Here is a 20,912-nt window from a genome sequence, read left to right on the forward strand (position 1 = left end):
TGCAAAGTGCTTAGCATAGTGCCAGCATCAAGAAGGCATCAACGAATATTAGCTAGTATTAAAATTACACGATGGCTAATATTTTTAATTAAACATGCATCACTTAGACATACAAATAAGGGCCTACTTTCGATGCAGTTACTTGTTCAATATTCTGGTGGAGATGCAACCGCTCCACATTTTAGAGGGATTTGCCTTTCGAAACTTCCTTCTGCACGAGCACACAGGACAACAAATTCCCTTACTTTGTAGTTTTAAACACACTGAGTCTGAACAGCTTTGGCATTATCTAGCTTATTTTCCCTCCAAACTAAACTGTTCACTCAACCAACGTCTAATGAGTACCTACCATAAGGGGTCTTCAAAAAGGTCATGGAAAGATTCGTATTGTCTTTTAATTCTATTTTTTCATGAACGTTTAGAAGCACCCTCATATAATTCAAGCTGATCAGCAAATAAGACAGCCCCAGACTTAGCCCTCATCAAGTGTAGAGTCTAGTGGAGGAACTTACACCCCAGGGGCACCTACTATAACTTGACCATGTTCAACGCTAAAAGCTGTTCCAGAAGAGACAAAGATGTATCTCAATAAACTACAGCTTGTGAAAGTATGTCAAAGCTTTGAAAGGATTTCCAAAAATTTTCTAGGTGATGACAGGCTCCTTGTCTACTTCTCTGACATGTCCTTCAGTGTTTAAGGAGTGTTCTAGACGAGCTAACCCTAACACTGAGCACGTGATAAGGTACAATGATCAGAAGATGTGAGTCTTATTGTCATCTCAACCATCTTTTAGCTGTTTGATCTTAGCCCATGCTTAACTTCTTTGAGCCTGAGTTTCTTCTCCTGAAAAATGGGATAACAGTTGCTAAGTCTGTCTCATAGGGCTGTAGAATGAAGTACGTGTGGTAAGGTGTTCGAAGATACTTTGGAAACTGTAATTCATTATAAGAAGTATTATTTTTACTATAATTTTCGATTAGCCCTGAACTTAAGGATTGTTTAACATCCTCTGTGGATTCTCCTAACACTTCAGCTCATGAGCATTCACCCAGGGGAAAAAAGGAAAACTGGTTCTTTAAAGGACTGCCTAAGGACTCATGTCAAATGTAAAGTTCTAGTCTACTTAAGAACAATATTCTCAGAATGAGAAGCTTGGAAAATTCATGATGATGATGAATCATTGAATATCCTGGAGGTGGGAGTGGGAGAGAAGGAAACAGAGAAAGAAAGAGAGAGAGAGAAAGAGAATTAATATGCCTCCTGCAGAGAGACAGAGGCAATGAGTGTGTCTCTATTTCCACATAAGTTAAATCTCATTGCTAATAATTCCTGTTCATTGGTCAGACAACATCAAGGTCATTTTGTTTTGGAGGGGTTTACAGGCTCTGGAAAACAGGGCCTGCCTTGAGCTTATGAAGTTATTGGCCATTTCTGTTCCTGCCCTAGTTGAAACCTGACTAGAATGGGGGAAAGCCAAAAAAAAAAAAATAGAGGGAGGAATATTAGAATTGCCCCTAAGTTGCTCAGAATTTAGTTTTATTGTGCAAAACAAGTGAGCACATTTCTCCTATTTGCTTTTAATGATTAAAGCAAGTAAGGAGATAACAGAAACTTGGAGTTTATGGTCAGTCACTAGGATAACCCATCCTCGTTACTGGAGTCAAAGCATAATTCATTAAAAGAAACCCTTGAGTGATTCTGCCTCGTGGAACACTGCAGACTATTCACTGAGAGTAGGTGAGTTTAAACTAACCTCATATAACGTTTTCTCCCAAGGAACCGAATGGCCTTTATAAATATGAACCTATTGCCTCCCTAAAAGTGATAACGAAAGAGGACTGCTTTATCCAGTGGTTTACTGGAACTGCTGATTATTAAATTTTCAGGAATTTTGCAAAGCAGTTGACATGTTGGTAGCTTAAAATCTGTAAAAAACAAAAATCATGTTAATCCCTACTACTCTAACAACATCTCAGATAACAGCTTTTCATATTTTTACTAACTATATCATCAAGTAGTTATACTGCATTTTACATAACCTTTCCCTTAGCTTAAACACATTTAAGTTGTTTGCGTGGTGGGAGAATTTACATGGTAACAATTGGTAAATGCTGTGAATCAGCCCCCAGAGAGAGCCAGTTATGAAACATTTATCAGAACACCACCGGCCTCATTCCTCAACCAAAACCAAACCAAATATAAAAGAGAGACTCAAAATTGAGCCCTCCGGCCATGAGAACAAATATATCACTTCATATATCATTTTTCTCTTAACACACCTTTATCCTACATGAATGCATATTACATTGATTGGTTTAATTTACCTCTCTAATTCATTAAAGAATAAAAATATAACCAGCCATAAGCATTCACTGCAACAGGCCTCTAGATTTTGAAGATTTTATTATGCAATAGAGAAATGAGGAAAATTCAAAATTTGTTTTTAACTTGAATTTTGTAACTATAAGCTGCCATGATAGTTTTAATTATTATAACTCTTTAGAAATAAATTTGGCAACATATCAAAGTATCATCAAAACATTTATACTCTTTGACTCAGTCATTCCACTTCTAAGAAACTACCCTAAGGAAATAACCTTCAATACAGAAAAAGTTATATTAATCATAATGGTCATTATAATAGTAAAAAATTGCAAGCCACTCAAACATTGTTCAGACTAAAAGAAAGGCTGAGTAAACTGCAGTATAGTCACTTGATGGTAATGTAATTATTAAAAACATGCAAGCTTCTACCTGTAGTGCTGTTACAGTGGTGGGGATAATTTTTTTCTTTTTTTCTTTTTTTTACTTTTTTCCATTTCTAAGTTTTTCTATAGTGTTCTTACGTTAATTTTCTAATGACAAAGAAAAATCATGTAATTTTTAAAAAATTTCCTGAATCGGGGATTGGGGGAGAATACAAAACATTGATTAATTTGAAGCTCCAAGGCTAAGCTCTTTAGAATATATTCTTCATAATTAATACAGAAGAACCCATTGGGTTGTGGCATTGAACCTGGATTTATGGCCTTTTCTGAAAATGCTTGCTCTAGTAACACAACGACATGCATGTTTCAAGGGAATAAATGAGAAAAAGATGAATGGGGCCACTATCGACACAGTGTTACCTTTTTAAAACCCATAGCCTTAACTCATTAGCCAAAAGACTTGCCTGAGGTGTGATTCCGCACCAGAAATTAGAATACAATCCCCGAGACTCCAGCATGGGGGCCACAATGGTTTTGTTTTCTGCAATCATTAGACTGAGGGTCTGTGGATTAGTCAGGAAATTGTCGACATCTATGAACTAGGAAAGGAAAAAGATAATATCAGGTGAAAACGTACTTTTCAGTAATGGGTTCAAGAAAAACCCAACACTTCTGAAGGATCGCAGAAGCTTGCTCATGACATATGGAACCAGCTATCTCAATCTTCTTTATTGAAACTCAATTCAGCTGGATAGTTTTAATTCAGTCAAAATATATCTAGTCTAATTTCCACATGTTCAACTTTGCACAAGGCACCAAGCAATGGATTGGTATTGCCGGACTGGACACAAACTCAACCAGGACCCAACCTATGCCTTGGCTGTAGTTTAAGTACAGGATGTTAATGGCTCTCAAGTCCTTAAAGATTCATTCAAAAATACTTATTGAGTGCCCACTCTATTAGGTTTTATACAGTAGTGCCAGAATGTCCCCAAACAGGTCCATCAATGCTATTTTAATGTTACAAGTAGAATTTTAATTTAAAGTGCATTATATCAACCCACGGTAACCAGTGAAGCTATTTCCCATTTTAGCAGAAGTCCACATTAATAATGATTTATTTGTAGAGACAGTGCAACAACAAATTCTAGCATATAAAAGAATGGGGAATTGGTCAACAGACACAAAGAATGATTGTGTATTGTAATGATGAATAAGCTAACTATACTGATCTAACCACCACACATTGAACACAATTATTGAAAATCAATGTTGTACCCCACATGTATGAATAATAAAAAAAGAAAAGAACAAAAAAAGCACAGTGAACTGTAGACTTAAAAATGGCTGAAATGATAGATTTTAGTTATGTTTTACTACAATGAAAATAAATAAATTATCAGACGCATTCATTCTTATGAACCCCAAAATTTTGTGGTCCAGCATTAGTACACTTCAATGATGTTGAAACAGCTATGCAATGTTAAACACTGTCAGTACAATTTGAAAACTCCTATGAAATTATTTGTGTTGAAAGTGTGTCTGATACATTTTGCAGCAAAATAACATGGAAAATGGAAGGCAGCCTTGGTAAATGAGTCTATCTCCTGTATCTAAGAATAAATGGAGCTACTTTGAGGAAAAGCATTGGTTGAAGTTATGTTTATAACAACATCATTAGCCATAGCATGAAAAAAATTTCTCAAACCATTTGAATTCCCAAAATAAATTTTTGAGAGCATCAGGGTAATCAATCTTTTCATCTTGATTCCTCTAGGAAATAAATTAAATTTGGACTATGTCAGTAGCCATAAATGCCAGCTATTCAGCAGTATATGTTACGACATGGTAGTTATGTTATTCTATGTCTCCCCAATTATCTCTTGCACTTTATTGTCTGTAGTATATGACTCAGTGAGTACTGTTGGATCGTTTTTTTCTTGTTTCCCCTGAGAAGGAAGCAGCAGCTTCAAAGACAAAATTTTAACACATAAAAATGTATTTCCAAAAATATACAGCCTTGTACATAAGTCAAAAAAAAAAAAAAAAGAAAGTGTGTGATAAATTATTGAGCTGATTTTTGTTGTGCTTGAGGGGCTGGGGCAGACACAGGTTAAATGTATTCCTTTATGAACCAGAGTCTATCGACAGGGAGCAGATGTCCAGAAATGTAGTGAAACAATATTAGCTATGTTTTATTGGTGTTATTTCTAGTTTCATACTGGAAAACATTTGCCAAAAAAATTTGGGGGGCCACAGATGAAGAACTTAGTTCCCATGAACTTATGGAGAAGAAAGTCTGTCAATTTTCAAAAGGGAAAAGAAGACTGCAGAGCTCCTTGTTAGGAAGCTGTCTGCCTTTCCAACTGTGACAGCTTCATCTAGGACAAGAACAAAATATAACATCGATTCCTAATCATCAAGTCCAGCATTTTTCTGGACCACTCTGGAAGTTCTAAGGGAAGTGATGGAACCTCTTTATGGGAGAAATTCCCCATGAGACCCAGCATAATTGGGAGCAACCAGGAGGCCAAGCAAGAGATGTCACTCCTTAAATCACTCGGGAGCAAAAGGGAAGGGAGGTTCAGAGCTGTTCAACTGAATCTCTTTTTATATAATTATTTCTCATATCCCCAAAATTCTTCCAAAAAGTGATTAAGACAATTTATATTGCTTTACCAACAAAAAAGTTTCAGAGTTTCTTATGCCTGTGATATGACAGAGACCAAATAATTCAGGATCATCTTGGCTCACTCTCTAGAAATGCATGTCAGAAGCAGGTCTGTGATGAAATCCAGGCATCCTCACATCAAATTACTAAAATTTCCCTTTTAGTCTGTATTAAAAACTGGAGGAGGTTGTGCCTAAGCACAAGGTTGTTTTGATTGTTCCCATGGCCCTGGTTTTTGGACAACGGGTTTGGACACATTCTAGATAACAGCTGTCAAGAAATGAAACATCTGTTTTTACCAGGATGTAGTCTGACCATCTTTCCCTCGCAGTTCGAAGGGCTGCCTGTCGTAATTTCATCACATGGGCAAACCGGGAGCTTGGCCAATGCTTTGGTCCAATTTCATCAGGATAAGACCTAAAAGAATAATAACAATAATAATAGCTTTTAATTATTGAGTGCCTACAAGTACCAGGCTCTGTCCTAGATGTCTCTGTGTACTAACTCATTTAATCCTCTGTCAACCCGAGGAAGTAGATACTATTATTGTTATCAACATCCCATATTGCAGATAAGGAATCTGGAGCAGTGAGAGATTAGGTAACTTGCTGCTCACTATATACATAAGAATCTTTACAGGAAATATTTTAATGGGTTCTAACAAGATCCCTATGAGGTAAGTATTACTGTTCTCCCACTTTTACAGATGAGGATATTGGTGTGGAGCAGTTAAGCCTTTCACCCTGTGTTATACAGTCAAGATTTGAATTCAGGAAGTTTAGCCTGAAAGCTCATGTCCCTAGACACTTTTTTATACATCCTGCCATCAGATAAATTTGGAAAGGTCATATGTAAAAATACAAGTCTCCCAGGAAGAACAAAGATTTGATTTACTCGGTAGAATCTCAGTAAGTATTTCCATACAGCCTAACCCGTTGACCTATCTCAGGTAAAGCGAGGCCATGGGGCAGATACATAACGTCACTGGTATCTATAGCAACATCCACAACACAGCCAGGCCCGGACCCCTGCATGCCCACAAAGGCAAGTGAGTCGGTCCATCCTCCAGAACCCTTCTGAAAGCCCCCAGCTGGTATGGTCACTCACTGGTGCTGTCACAGTAGCCCGAAACTGGCCACCCCTTGAAGTTCTTGTACCTGCATTGGCAATATACTTATTTTAGTGAATGAAAAATCACAAAAACAATGAGACTTTAACTATACAAATAAGGTTGATAAAACTATGTACAGTACAGGAATTCTCTGGAATGCCTTCTCCAATTATTGCTTCAACAAAAATCAGTGGAATTTCTGTTTTTCTAAATATCCTGCCAAAAAAGAGAGAAAGGCCTTCCTTATTATTTTTCACACTGACCTTGGCATATAATATATTTAGTCAAAACCTGGGTACAGAGAACGTTACCAGGATGCAAGGCACGAAATCTTTCTGTGCCATTTTATTATTATTATTTTTTTTTTTTTTGTCGTTTTTTCGTGACCGGCACTCAGCCAGTGAGTGCACCGGTCAGTCCTATATAGGATCCGAACCCGCGGCGGGAGCGTGCCGCGCTCCCAGCGCAGCACTCTACCAAGTGCGCCACGGGCTCGGCCCTTTCTGTGCCATTTTAATTGGGCAGAATTCCATTATAAGGAACTCCCAAGGGGTGTTTAAAATCTTTTACAGTGTTCAAACTTCATTGTTAAATTTTTCTTATATAAAGACCACATGTTTGCACGGTTACATTAAGAGAGAGAGACTAGAGGAATAGAAATGTGTTCTGGGATGTCATTTATGATTATTATAATACAAATTTGGCTTTCAATAAATTACTTATCCTGGGCAGAAATTCTGGCAACTCATTCATGGTAGTTCTGTAATTTCTTAATGTGGAGTTATAGGAGTCTTGGAAACATTTACAATAGTAAGCGTTAAATACATTACATTTATACTTGTTCTTATTCACTCATTTGTTCATCCAACAAGTATTAATTTAGTGCCTGCCAATAATACAGCACTGGGGGGAAATATAAAGTGTTTGTATACTCTAGCCCCTACCAGAGAACCTGTCATTTATTTAGAAATATGCATAAATTGCACAGTTGACTAATAATGTTACTTAAGCATATTGTTGTATCAAAAAGAATGATGTAGAAAATAAGTGCTACAATTGTTGAGAGGAAGGTAGACCTTTATACCTGGAATGACGAGGAATAGCTTTCTGTAGTGGGTATGATTTAGGAAAAGAGCTGGTTTCAAAGAAGAAAAGGGCCTTCCAGGAACTGCATGGGCAACAGTTCGAGGGTTGAAAATATAAGGACATTCTGGATGAAGCAGATTTTCTTTTGGGAAGAAGCAGAAAATATGAATGCTCAGTTAATGGAATCTTTTAAATAAAAGTGTCAGGTATTTGAACTTTGGTCTGTAGGTACTGGAGAGCCACTGGAGTCCTTTTAATAGAGAAATGAAACTATTTCATTTGTATTTTAGGTACATTGATTTCACAGTATGGTATGTAGGATGACTTGGAAATAGAGCCAACTAAGAAGTTGCTATGGTTGAGTTTCTGGTCAAGATGGTGGAATAGATAGTCCCCAGCATCACTCTGTCCAACAAATCAACCAATTTACAATGAAAAAATGTAACATCAGCCAAGCTAGTGCCACTGCAGCTCAGGGGAAGAGGAGGAGAGACCTACGGAGTTCATGAAGTGGGGGAGAAACCATGAAGAGAGAAAGAAAACGCTGCTCCGAGAGTTTTGGGCCGCAGCTGTTTTAATGCTGGAGCTGCTGAGTGCATGGAGCAAGAGCCAGCAGAAGCTGCAGCTGTGCCCTTCAGATGGAGTTACTTGGAAGTGGAAGGGGAGAAGAGGGCCTTGGTGGCCCCCAGGACAGCAAGATCACTAATAGGGTTCCTGTGGACCCACGCAGGAGCGAAGAGTCAGAACAGCTAAAAAAAGGGGAGCCATTCAGAGGCTGGTGAGTCAACACAAGAGACCAGCACAGGGCCCATCCCATGTGAAGAGTTTGGAGTGTGGGCAGCAGGGAAGACGGGCCCACTGGAAGAACACTGGGACACAGCAAGGACAGCCAATCCGCCCCCTAATCAGCACAGGACCACTCAGAGGAGACTGGTCGGGAATGCAGAATTGCATGGGGTGTAGTTTGATTAGAAAACTCGGGCCCAGATCAGAGTTTCTATACAACCCAGGTGCACCACGTCTCTGGAGAGCCTGAAGTACCTGTAAGGTCACCCATAAAACCCTGAGCTGCACAAAAAGGCTTCCCTAGGGAAACAGCAGCAAAGCAGCAATTTAACTCAACTACACAGCTCAAGTACTGGTTCCCACAGGAAGTTTCTCCATTTTAGAAGTAAGCAAAGGACAAAAAATTAGTTCCAGCTCAGGTACACCATTAGTGCTTCAGGGCCCGCCAGGGGACATGAGGCATGGAGCCAAGGACAGGACCCCTGCCCACAGCCACTCATACCACCAGCACCTTGGGGCCTGCCCAGGGGCCCAGGACATGCAGCTGGGGACCAGAACCCCTGCCCACAACCAGGCACACCTCACCAGCACCTCAGGACCTGCCCAGGGACCTGAGGCATGGAGAAGAGGACCGGATCCCCCACCCACTACCAAGCACACCTTACCAGCACCTTGGGGCCTGCCCGGGGACCCAAGGCATGGAGAAGAGGACTGGACCCCCCTCCCACAACCAAGCACACCATGTCAGCACCTTGGGGCCCACCTGGGGACTGGAGCCAGGGACCAGACTCTCCTCCCACAAATAGACACACCACGCCAGTGCCTGGGGACCCACCTGGAGACCTGAGGTGTGGACCCAGGGACCAGACACTCCCCACAACCAGGCACACTGTCAGCACCAAGGAGCATGCCAAAAACATCACCGCCACGTGGGTGGCCCACCACAGCCACCACAATAACCATGGCTGCCGCGAAAGCAGCTGGATGCCACAACCACCATGCAGATGGTCCGCCAGCCACTGGAGTGCATTGACACAAGGAGAGTCACCAGCGGATATAAAGAAAAGAAGAGGATGTCTCTCTCCACAAAGGCCATTTCAGAGTGACAGAAGAAGCATCTGCTCTATGATAATATTGGGGGACCTGATCACACCTCTCAGCATTGGACAGATCATCTAGGCAACAGATCAACAGAGTAACCATTACTCTTTCAGAGGGAGAGAAGAAATCTAGGGTAATTAGAGGGGGGAGGGGGGAGTGAGAAGGGGAGGGGGAGATTTTGGACAAGGGGCATAAGGAATAACTACGATGTATAACAATATATATGCTAGTAATATTTATTTGATCAACATATCTCAATGTTGAACCCCCAAAATATGTATAATCAATTTTGATTCAATAAAAAAATTTTTTAAAGAAAGAAGTTGCTATGGTTACAATTGGAAATAACCTACCTATCCATCTCAGTAGAGGACTGATTAAATAATTATGATATAGCCATACAATGTATACTTTCCAGTTAAAAAAACAAAGCTCCTTAACTATTTTTATATAATAATGACCAAGACATGATAAATAAAAGCAAGGTTTGCAAACTTTTCACTATGATCCCTCAAGTATAAAATGTTTATACTCAAAATAAGAATAAATAATAACATTTACATATATACTGCTGTGGTAATTTATTTATGAACTAACAAAAAACTGAACTTGGCTGGCAGCCAGGGAGGAAGGAACTATGAAGATCTGTGAAAGGAAAACGTGGCAGGTGTTGGTAACGCACTTAAGTACAGAGATGAAAGACAATGAAAAGTCACGTGTCTCTGAGACTGAAAGCCTGAAGGGCTGCAGAAGTGGTTAAGAAGGACGGGTAAATAAGGAGTTTACAAAATTCACTCTTGTTACTCACTCTGGTTCATCCATAGGCCTCCACTCCACATAGTGATAGAGTCTCTGTACATTTTTTAACCACTCCCTGAGTATTTCAGTCGTATTATCCACATTGTGATCAGTGGCTGCCCTGCATGAGAGAAAACGCAGTATAGTTTAGTTATGTCATCCAAAGAAAGGGGGGGAAATCCAAAGGACCCCATTCTAACTGAAAGGAGAATGATCAGTTCTGGCAAAAAATTGTATGCGTGGCAATAATGTCTTCACGGTCCAAACTAGACAATGAATTTCTGAAGTGAGAGATACTGCTTAAAATCATCTTTGTATCATGAGTTGCATAAACAGGGTTTAGCCAATTGTAGAATTCATAATGATTGTATTAATAAACATATGAAAACACAAAAACAGTATAAGCAAAAAATGAATTAACCTAGAGTCAGTTAATGAGTCTTTTTGAAAATTTTCCCATTTGTTTTACTTTTTAGTTATCTAAGATGTAAATTCTACTAACATTTACCCTCAATTTAAGCAGCAATTCAGTTTCATGTTCGTGTCAAGTCAATTTTTAGGTCACAACAAAATATCTAGTCAGTGCTGATTTAATCATATATATAAGAGGGTGAAACCACAATAATAATTTCCAATATAAAACTTGAAATCTAAGGTATCTTCACCTACCTATTTTGGGTTTATACAAAATACATTATCTTCAGAAGCCTTCAAATATCGTATGTAAAACTTGTTTCTATTCTACACTGAAAGCTTAAAAAATGATTCCACTTCTAACAGGGCTTAACTCACTTATTAAAATATTTTCAAATTTTATCACAAAGCAAAACCCAACTCCATGCTGTATATGAGATACATGTGCAAATCAAAGTTATCCAGAACACCTAAAACTGAAGAGATAAACCAATGAAGTAAAAAAAAAAAAAAAGGAAAGAAAACAGGGGTTGTAATGCTGACATCAAACAAGGTAGAATTCAGGCCCCAAAATATTAAAAATTACAAAGAAGGAGACTTTATAGTACTAAAAGATGCAATTCACATCAAAGATAGAGTAGGTATAAATATCTATGCACCTTCATATAGTACAGGGGTTGGCAAACTTGTTCTTTAAGAGGTAGATAGTAAATATTTTAAGCTTGAGGCCATACACTCTCTGTGGCAACTACTTAATGCTGCCACTGTAGTAATAAAGCAGCCATAAACAATATGTAAATGGATGAGCATTGCTGTGTTTCAATAAAACTCTATTTACAGAAACAGGCAGCTGGTCTTCAGGCTGTAGTTTGCTGATCCCTGATACAGTAGAAAGTATAGAAACTGCAAAGAAAAACAGAAACATCATAAGAAATGATAACGTGCAACTTCCAGTTGAAGATAGCAGGAGTGAGGGAAAAAGTAAATGCACAGAATATTTGTACAACACAATAATAGAGACTATAAGTTCTTCTTACATTTACGGGGAACATTTACTAACATTGACCAACAACTACATCACAAAGAAATCCTCCATAAAATTGAAATAATATAAACATTTTCTGATCACAGTGCTAAACTAGAATTAATAATAAAAAACAAAAAATTCCATTAAAAATTCTCTTAGAGGGTCGAGCCCGTGGCGCACTCGGGAGAGTGTGGCGCTGGGAGCGCGGCGACGCTCCCGCTCCGGGTTCGGATCCTATATGGGAATGGCCGGTGCACTCACTGGTTGAGTGCCGGTCACGAAAAAAAAAGACAAAAAAAAAAAAAATCTCTTAGAAATACAAACCAATTTCAGAACTTCTAAAAATTAATAGTAAAAACACTGCCTATCAGAATTTTGGGATATAATTAAAGCAGTGATCAGAAAAAACATTATAGTTTCAATGTTCAAATTGATAAAAATAAATGAGTTAAATTCCTACTCATAAAGCTAGAAAAAGAGTAGCAAAGCAGGAAATTCATAGTACAGATAAAGGCAGAAAGTCATGAGGTATAAGACAGAAAAAGAGTGAACTATAAACAATCTGAAATGCTACTTCTTTGAGAAAAACCAACAAAAGACAAGCACTAGTTAAGACACCTACTCAAGACAACACAAACATAAGAAATGAGAAATGACAAGTGGGGAGGAATATGGTCGATTTGAAAGAAAAATTGTTTTAAACATAAGCAACTGCTCAATGAAAAATATGAGGGTACTTCAAAAAAGTTCATGAAAAAATAGAACTGAAAGAAAATATGAATATTTCCATGAACTTTTTGAAGTATCCTCATAAATTTGAAAAGTGGATAAAAGGGAAGATTTCCTAGAAAAACTGTGGATGTTTTTCTGCACATTAGCAATTTTGCACATTAGCAAAATTGACTCCAGTAGAGATATAAAACTTAAAAGAATAATGTTCACGGAAGAAATAAAAAATACACTAGGCCCAGATGGTTTCACAGAGGAATTCTACCAAGTCTTGCACTCGATATTTCCAAAGTTACATAGCTTGTTCTCTAGAGTGGAGAAAGAAAGTGAAAGTTCTAAGTTATTTTTATAATGAAAACATAATATTCATATTTAAACTTAAAGAGTAATGCACACAAGCATACACACACACAACTACAGACCAATATCTTTTAATGAATATGCTGCAAAAACTTTAAAGTATTTGCAAATGGAATCCAACATCCTATCAAGAAAATATTATAGCATAACCTAAGATTGTTCAATATAAAGGTAATGCATAAACATAACTCACTTATTAACAGACCTGAAGAAAAATCATATGATTATCTCTGCAAATTTGTAAAAGGACTTTAAAAAAAATCAACACCTATTCCTGATTTTTCAAAACCACACAGAATAAAACTAAAACAGATATTAAAACATACTATAAAGCCACTACAATTAAAACTATGGGGTAATGACACAGGGATAGATGGGAGACCAGTGGAACAGTATAGGAAGTACAGAAATTAGCATATGATAAAGGTGGCACCTCAACTCATTGGGGTGAAGAGACTTTCAGAAAAGATGTTGAGACAACTGGATAGCTAGTTGGAAAAAAGATAAAATTGGATGCATACCTCACACCACACACAGCAATAATTCCAAGAAGATAAGAAGTCTACATGAAAAACTAAAATAAAAACATACAAGCAGTTACAGAAAACAGGACTAAATTTCTTTATAATCTGGGTAGTTAAAAGGATTTCTAACTATGATTCAAAATCCAGATGCAATAAAAAAAAAGATTCATAAATATGACTACTTAAAAATTTAACTATCAGTTTGTATGGCAGAAAAAAACACTGTAAGCAAAGGCACAAAACAAACTGAGAGAAAATATTTGCAGACTATACAAGGCTAATTTCCCTAAATAGTAAAGTATTCTTAGAAAAAGAGAAAAATAGCTAAAAATTTGATAGAAAAGTGAGCAAAAGACGAGAGCAATTTACAAGAAAAAGATAAAAATAGCTCATATCAAAAGATGCTCAAATTCAGCTGTGATAAAAGAGAAGCAAATTAAAACTACATTGAGGTACCGTTTCTTACCTATCAATTGACAAAAATTCTAAAGCTAGACTGTACCCTCTCTTGGAAAGGATTCCTGAAAATGGGCACTGTCATACATTGCTGGTGGAGTGCCAAATGGAATAATCCTACGAAAGGTAAACTGACATAAATCTAACATAATGACATCTGCATTTTTCTTTTGACCCAAAATTCCACTTCCAGAAATTTACCCTGAATGTCAGTCTCCACGTAACTTTTAAAAAATGCACGGCGTTATTCAGTGTGGTATTAATTGTAACAGCAAAATATTGGAAACAACCTAAATGCTCATCCATGAAAGACCAGTTAAATAAACATCACTGATTGGGCTACACAGCTGTAAAAAACAATAAGAACAATCTCTGTGAGCTAATATGGAGTGATTTCCAGGATAAGTGAATAAATGAGTTGCAAGAAATATATCCGATGCTACCTTTAAAAAAAGGGGGGGGGACTACATCTTTAAAAAAAAAAATACAGATAGGATAAACAAGAAACTAATGAAATTGGTAACCAACAGTAAGCATGTGAGAATGGGATGGAAGATACAGGGAAGAGGGTGAGACTATTCTGAGTATCTCATTTATATAGTTTTGACTTTTGAAAAACATACTATTATTTTACATGTGCAAAAACTAAAATTAAGCCAAAAATTATAGGGAAAAAATTCTAATGTCAAATACAAACAGACACAAATGAAACTTATTACAAATGAAATTGATAACATAACCCCGTGGAAAAAAAAGAATGAACCCAAGTAACTTTTGCACGTAGGACACGGACTATACTTGTACATACTCAGTGGGATACTTTTTAAGGACAAAAATAACTTCAAAAAAATCTTAAATTTCATTCTGTGGATTTTTTTGTTAGTAGTTATATTGTAAAACTTCGTAAACTATATTGTGTGTATGAGGGGGTCTTCAAAAAGCTCATGGTAATATTATTTTCATTAGTTTCAATAAATTTTTTGATTTCCTGCTTGATTTCTTCTTGGACCCATATGTCATTAAGTAGAATGCTGTTTAATTTCCATGTGTTTGTATAGTTTCCAGAATTTCGTTTGTTATTGATTTCTAGTTTTAATCCATTATGGTCTGAGAAAATACATGGGATAATTCCAATTTTTTTTGAATTTTTTGAGACTTGATTGGTGACCTAATATGTGATCTATCCTGGAGAATGATCCATGTGCTGATGAGAAGAATGAATATTCTGAGGCTGGTGGATGGACTGTTCTGTAGATATCTGCCAAGTCCAATTGTTCTATAGTACTGTTTAGATCTTGTGTTTCTCTGCTGATTCTTTGCCTAGATGAAAGAATTGTCCATTATTGACAGTGGGGTGTTCAGGTCCCCTGCTATTATAGTATTAGTGTCTATTTCCTTCTTTAGTTCTAATAGAGTTTGTTTTATAAATCTGGCTGCTCCAACATTGGGTGCGTACATATTTATGATTGTTATGTCTTCTTGATGGATCAGTCCTTTTATCATTATGTAGTGTCCCTCATTGTCTCTTTTTATGGTTTTTGGTTTAAAGTCTACTTTGACAGATATAAGAATAGCTACTCCAGCTCATTTTTCTTTTCTGTTTGCATGGTAAATCTTTTTCCATCCTTTCACTCTTAGTCTATGTGAGTCTTTATGGGTGAGGTGGGTCTCTTGAAGGCACCATATACTTGGGTCCTCCTTTTTAATCCAGTCAGCCAGTCTGTGTCTTTTGATTGGGGAATTTAAGCATTTTACATTAAGAGTCGTTACTGAAAAGTGTTGATTTATTCCTAGCATTTTATTGATTGTTGTTTGGTTGTCTTAGGTGTCTTTTGTTCCTTGCTTTCTGATTTACTGTTTGTTTTCTGTGTTTGTCGGTTCCTTAGGTTGTAGATAGGCTTTTTGTTTGTTTGTTCTATCTTCATGAATGTCATTTTTATTATACTAGTGGGTTTAGATTTTTCATGGGTTTTTATGGCAGTGGTAATTATTTTTCAGGAACCAAACCCAGTACTCCCTTGAGAATTTCTTGTAAGGGTGGTCGTGTGGCAGTGAACTCCTGCAGTTTATGTTTGAGTTAACCAAGGAGGTGAAATATCTCTATAATGAGAACTACAAACCACTGCTGAGAGAAATTAGAGAGGATACAAGAGGATGGAAAGATATCCCATGCTCTTGCATTGGAAGAATCAACATAGTGAAAATGTCCATACTACCCAAAGTGATATACAAATTTAATGCAATCCCCATCAAAATCCCAATGACATTTTTCTCAGAAATGGAAAGAACTATCCAGACATTTATATGGAATAACAAAAGACCACGCATAGCCAAAGCAATGCAGAGCAAAAAAAATAAAGCTAGAGGCATAACACTACCTGACTTTAAACTATACTACAAAGCTATAATAACCAAAACAGTATGGTACTGGCATAAAAACAGACACACTGATCAATGGAATAGAACAGAGAATCCAGATTCAACCCACACACCTACAGCCATCTGATCTTTGACAAAGGCACCAAGCCTATACACTGGGGAAGAGACTGCCTCTTTAGCAAATGGTGCTGGGAGAACTGGATATCAATATGCAGAAGAATGAAACTAGACCCATACCTTTCGCCATACACTAAAGTCAACTCAAAATGGATTAAAGAATTAAATATACACCCTGAAACAATAAAACTTCTTAAAGAAAACATAGGAGAGACACTTCAGGAAATAGGACTGGACACAGACTTCATGAATACGACCCCAAAAGCAAGGGCAACCAAAGGAAAAATAAACAAATGGGATTATATCAAACTAAAGAGCTTCTGCACAGCAAAAGAAACAATTAACAGAGTTAAAAGACAACCAACAGAGTGGTAGAAAATATTTGCAAAATATACATCTGACAAAGGATTAATATCCAGAATATATAAGGAACTCCAACAACTTTACAAGAAGAAAACAAGCAACCCAATTAAAAAATGGGCAAAAGAGCTAAGTAGGCATTTCTCTAAGGAAGATATACAAATGGCCAACAGACATATGAAAAAATGCTCAACATCACTCAGCATCCGGGAAATGCAAATCAAAATGACACTGAGATCCATCTCACCCCAGTTAGGATGGCTAAAATCCAAAAGACTCTGAACGATAAATGCTGGCGAGGTTGTGGAGAAAAAGGAACTCTCATACATTGCTGGTGTGACTGCAAAATGCTGCAGCTTCTATGGAAAATGGTATGGAGGTTCCTCAAACAATTACAGATAGATCTGCCATATGACCCAGCTATCCCACTGCTAGGAATATACCCAGAGGAATGGAAATCATCAAGTCAAAGGTCTACCTGTTCCCCCATGTTCATCGCAGCACTCTTTACAATAGCCAAGAGTTGGAACCAGCCCAAATGTCCATCATCGGATGAGTGGATACAGAAAATGTGGTATACCTACACAATGGAATACTATTCAGCTATAAAAATGAATGAAATACTGCCATTTGCAACAACATGGATGGACCTTGAGAGAATTTTCTTAAGTGAAACAAGTCAGGCACATGTTCTCACGTATTGGTGGGAGCTAAAAATAATTAAATAAATTCACACACACACACACAAAATAAAACTGTGGGTGGGGGGTGGGGGAAGAGGACATAACAACTACAATTTCTTGAAGTTGGTACGACAAGCAAACAGAAAGGACATTGTTGGGTGGGAGGGGGGAGAGGGAGGAGGGAGGGAGGTTTCAGTAATGGGCAACAATAATCAACCACATTGTATATTGACAAAATAAAATTAAGAAAAATAAATAAATAAATAAAAGCTCATGGTAAGATTGTATTATTTTTTAATTCTATTTTTCCATGAACTTTTTGAAGTCCCTCTTTGTATTGTGAAGTAGTGGACATGAACACTTTAGAACCAAGGTTGTCACAGCAGGATCAAAGATATACAAATATGAAATGGGGTAATGAGAGGAAGAACGTTATGATGTTGCATTGGAATTGGAAGTATTGCTACAAACTCAATATTTAAAAATCCATGCATTTCCTAGCCAAAGCAATGCTGAGCAAAAAAAATAAAGCCGGAGGCATAACACTACCTGACTTTAAGCTATACTACAAAGCTATAATAACCAAAACAGTATGGTACTGGCACAAAAACAGACACACTGATCAATGGAATAGAATAGAGAATCCAGATTCAACCCACACACTTACTGCCATCTGATCTTTGACAAAGGCACCAAGCCTATTCGCCGGGGAAGGGACTACCTCTTCAGCAAATGGTGCTGGGATAACTGGATATCCATATGCAGGAGAATGAAACTAGACCCATACCTCTCACCATATACTAAAATCAACTCAAAATGGATTAAAGATTTAAATATACACCCTGAAACAATAAAACTTCTTAAAGAAAACATAGGAGAAACACTTCAGGAAATAGGACTGGACACAGACTTCATGAATACGACCCCAAAAGCAAGGGCAACCAAAGGAAAAATAAACAAGTGGGATTGTATCAAACTAAAAAGCTTCTGCACAGCAAAAGAAACAATTAACAGAGTTAAAAGACAACCAACAGAGTGGGAGAAAATATCTGCAAAATATACATCTGACAAAGGATTAATATCCAGAATATATAAGGAACTCCAACAACTTTACAAGAAGAAAACAAGCAACCCAATTAAAAAATGGGCAAAAGAGCTAAGTAGGCATTTCTCTAAGGAAGATATACAAATGGCCAACAGACATATGAAAAAATGCTCAACATCACTCAGCATCCGGGAAATGCAAATCAAAACCACACTGAGATACCATCTAACCCCAGTTAGGATGGCTAAAATCCAAAAGACTCTGAACGATAAATGCTGGCGAGGTTGCGGAGAAAAAGGAACTCTCATACATTGTTGGTGGGACTGCAAAATGGTGCAGCCTCTATGGAAAATGGTATGGAGGTTCCTCAAACAATTGCAGATAGATCTACCATACGACCCAGCTATCCCACTGTTGGGAATATACCCAGAGGAATGGAAATCATCAAGTCGAAGGTATACCTGTTCCCCCATGTTCACCGCAGCACTCTTTACAATAGCCAAGAGTTGGAACCAGCCCAAATGTCCATCATCAGATGAGTGGATACGGAAAATGTGGTACATCTACACAATGGAATACTACTCAGCTATAAAAACGAATGAAATACTGCCATTTGCAACAACATGGATGGACCTTGAGAGAATTTTCTTAAGTGAAACAAGTCAGGCACAGAAAGAGAAATACCACATGTTCTCACTTATTGGTGGGAGCTAAAAATTAATATATAAATTCACACACACAGACACACACACACACACACACAAAAAAAACCGGGCTGGGGAGGAAGAAGATATAACAACCACAATTACTTGAAGTTGATACAACAAGCAAACAGAGGGGACGTTGGTGGCGGGAGTGGGAGGGAGGCGGGAGGGAGGTTTTGGTGAGGGGCAACAATAATCAGCCACAATGTATATCGACAAAATAAAATTTAAAAAATAAATAAATAAATAAATAAATAAATTTTTTAAAAAATCAAAAAAAAAAATTTAAAAATAAAAATCCATGCATTTCCTAATGCTGTCCACTAAAGCAATGACACTCCAGTGGCAAGAAGCATATCTAGCTCCAGATCTTGGTTTCTAAATACCATTTCCCAATAAAAGGAACCAGAGCTCCTTGAAGAAATGGCTAATCCCAGGTTGGCATAGGGAAGACATAAGATTATTCAGAAACATCCTATTGTTCCATAGACTAAGGAAGTGCTCAAAGACTGAAGGAAACAGAAAGACACAAAAGCCAGCTTGAAGGGGCTCTCATTGGCCAAATAGGAGTCAATTTGAGCATCAAAAAGGGTAAACAATAATGGACTGTCATATACTGAATAAAAGTAATTTATGAGTTCATAGTGATATTAAAACAAAAAAAGGTAGGGGAAGGGGAGATACTTCTTTACAGAAGAATGACATCTAATAACTGTAAAATGAATGATAGACTTATAAAAGTCACTACCTTTGAATCACCAATATAAGAACTGATTCAGGCAAAATCATTAATGGTTGTTAAACCATTGAGTAAAAGGTTCTTGGCAAACAGGATATTTAGAGTTTCATAATATCACCCCACAGATTACTTATTAATTGCAACAAAGACCTTGCAACAAAGTCTGGCAGACACCATCTTAACCAAGCTATCAAACTTAACATCACCAATCACCAAATTGATAAAATGACATAAAGTATTTTCCGATGTGATACCCTGAGAACACAATATTAATTATGCAGTATTCTTGCCAAAAATGTTTAACTTGAATATAATCAAGAGAAAAGGACCAGACAAATCCAAATTATTAGACAAATCATAAAACAACTGGCAAACTACTGAAAAATGTCAATAACATGAAGACAAAAAATGCTGAAGGAACCATCCTAGATTAAACGATGACTAAATATAATGCGTGGTCTTTCCTTTGATCCTGGTCTAGAGGCCATTATTAGAACTACTGGGAAAATTTGAGTCTCAACTCTGTGCTAGAAAATATTGTACCAACATTAAACTTCTTGAAGGTGGTAATGGCGTGGAGGTTATGTAGGAGAATGTTTTGCTCTTAGGAGAATAACGTGAAATATTTAGAGAGGGCTGAACTGTCATGATGTTTGCAACTTGCTTGCACAAGTTCAGCATTAAATGAAAGAAACTTAAAAAGGAAGGAAGGAAGGAAGGAAAGAGTCATGGGAAGATAGAGGTGTTTGAGACCCTTAAAAGAGTAAAAATGCTTAGATTTTATTGGCAATTCAGCTGTTCCTTCAGGGAGGGAAAGCTGCTGAGATTATCAGCAGCAGGGACCCCTGAGAGCACGAACTTGGCCTTGACAGGAGTAAATGAAGAGACATGAACAGCAGTACTTCCTCCATATCTGGCGTTGTCAGCAAATGGGATTTGATTCAACCCAATCCATAACGGCTTTTGTTCTTCTTCTTCTTTTTTTTTTTTTTCAAGACACAGACCCAAGCTGGGTTTTATTGAAATGCCAGGAGCAGGCACATGTCAAGGTAGCTCAGGAAGGGAGGAAGGTGGTGCAGGTTGTGTGAGGTGGCAGGAGTGGCAGGCCCCAAG

The 20,912-nt window shown here is 37.5% G+C and overlaps 1 protein-coding gene across 1 annotated transcript in view; it reads right to left on the reverse strand.

The window, feature by feature from the left end:
• LOC134385166 (procollagen galactosyltransferase 2) overlaps nt 1–20,912 on the reverse strand; it is a 111,557-nt gene that overhangs the window by 31,833 nt on the left and 58,812 nt on the right. Inside the window, exons 2-4 of the mRNA XM_063107081.1 lie at nt 10,273–10,383; nt 5,680–5,797; nt 3,174–3,308 (exon numbers count right to left, since the gene is read on the reverse strand). Of these exons, the coding sequence (XP_062963151.1) occupies nt 3,174–3,308; nt 5,680–5,797; nt 10,273–10,383 (364 nt within the window). The remainder of the gene's footprint in view (nt 1–3,173; nt 3,309–5,679; nt 5,798–10,272; nt 10,384–20,912) is intronic.

The sequence above is a fragment of the Cynocephalus volans genome, chromosome 8 (genome assembly GCF_027409185.1).
Source record: "Cynocephalus volans isolate mCynVol1 chromosome 8, mCynVol1.pri, whole genome shotgun sequence".
NCBI lineage: Eukaryota > Metazoa > Chordata > Mammalia > Dermoptera > Cynocephalidae > Cynocephalus > Cynocephalus volans.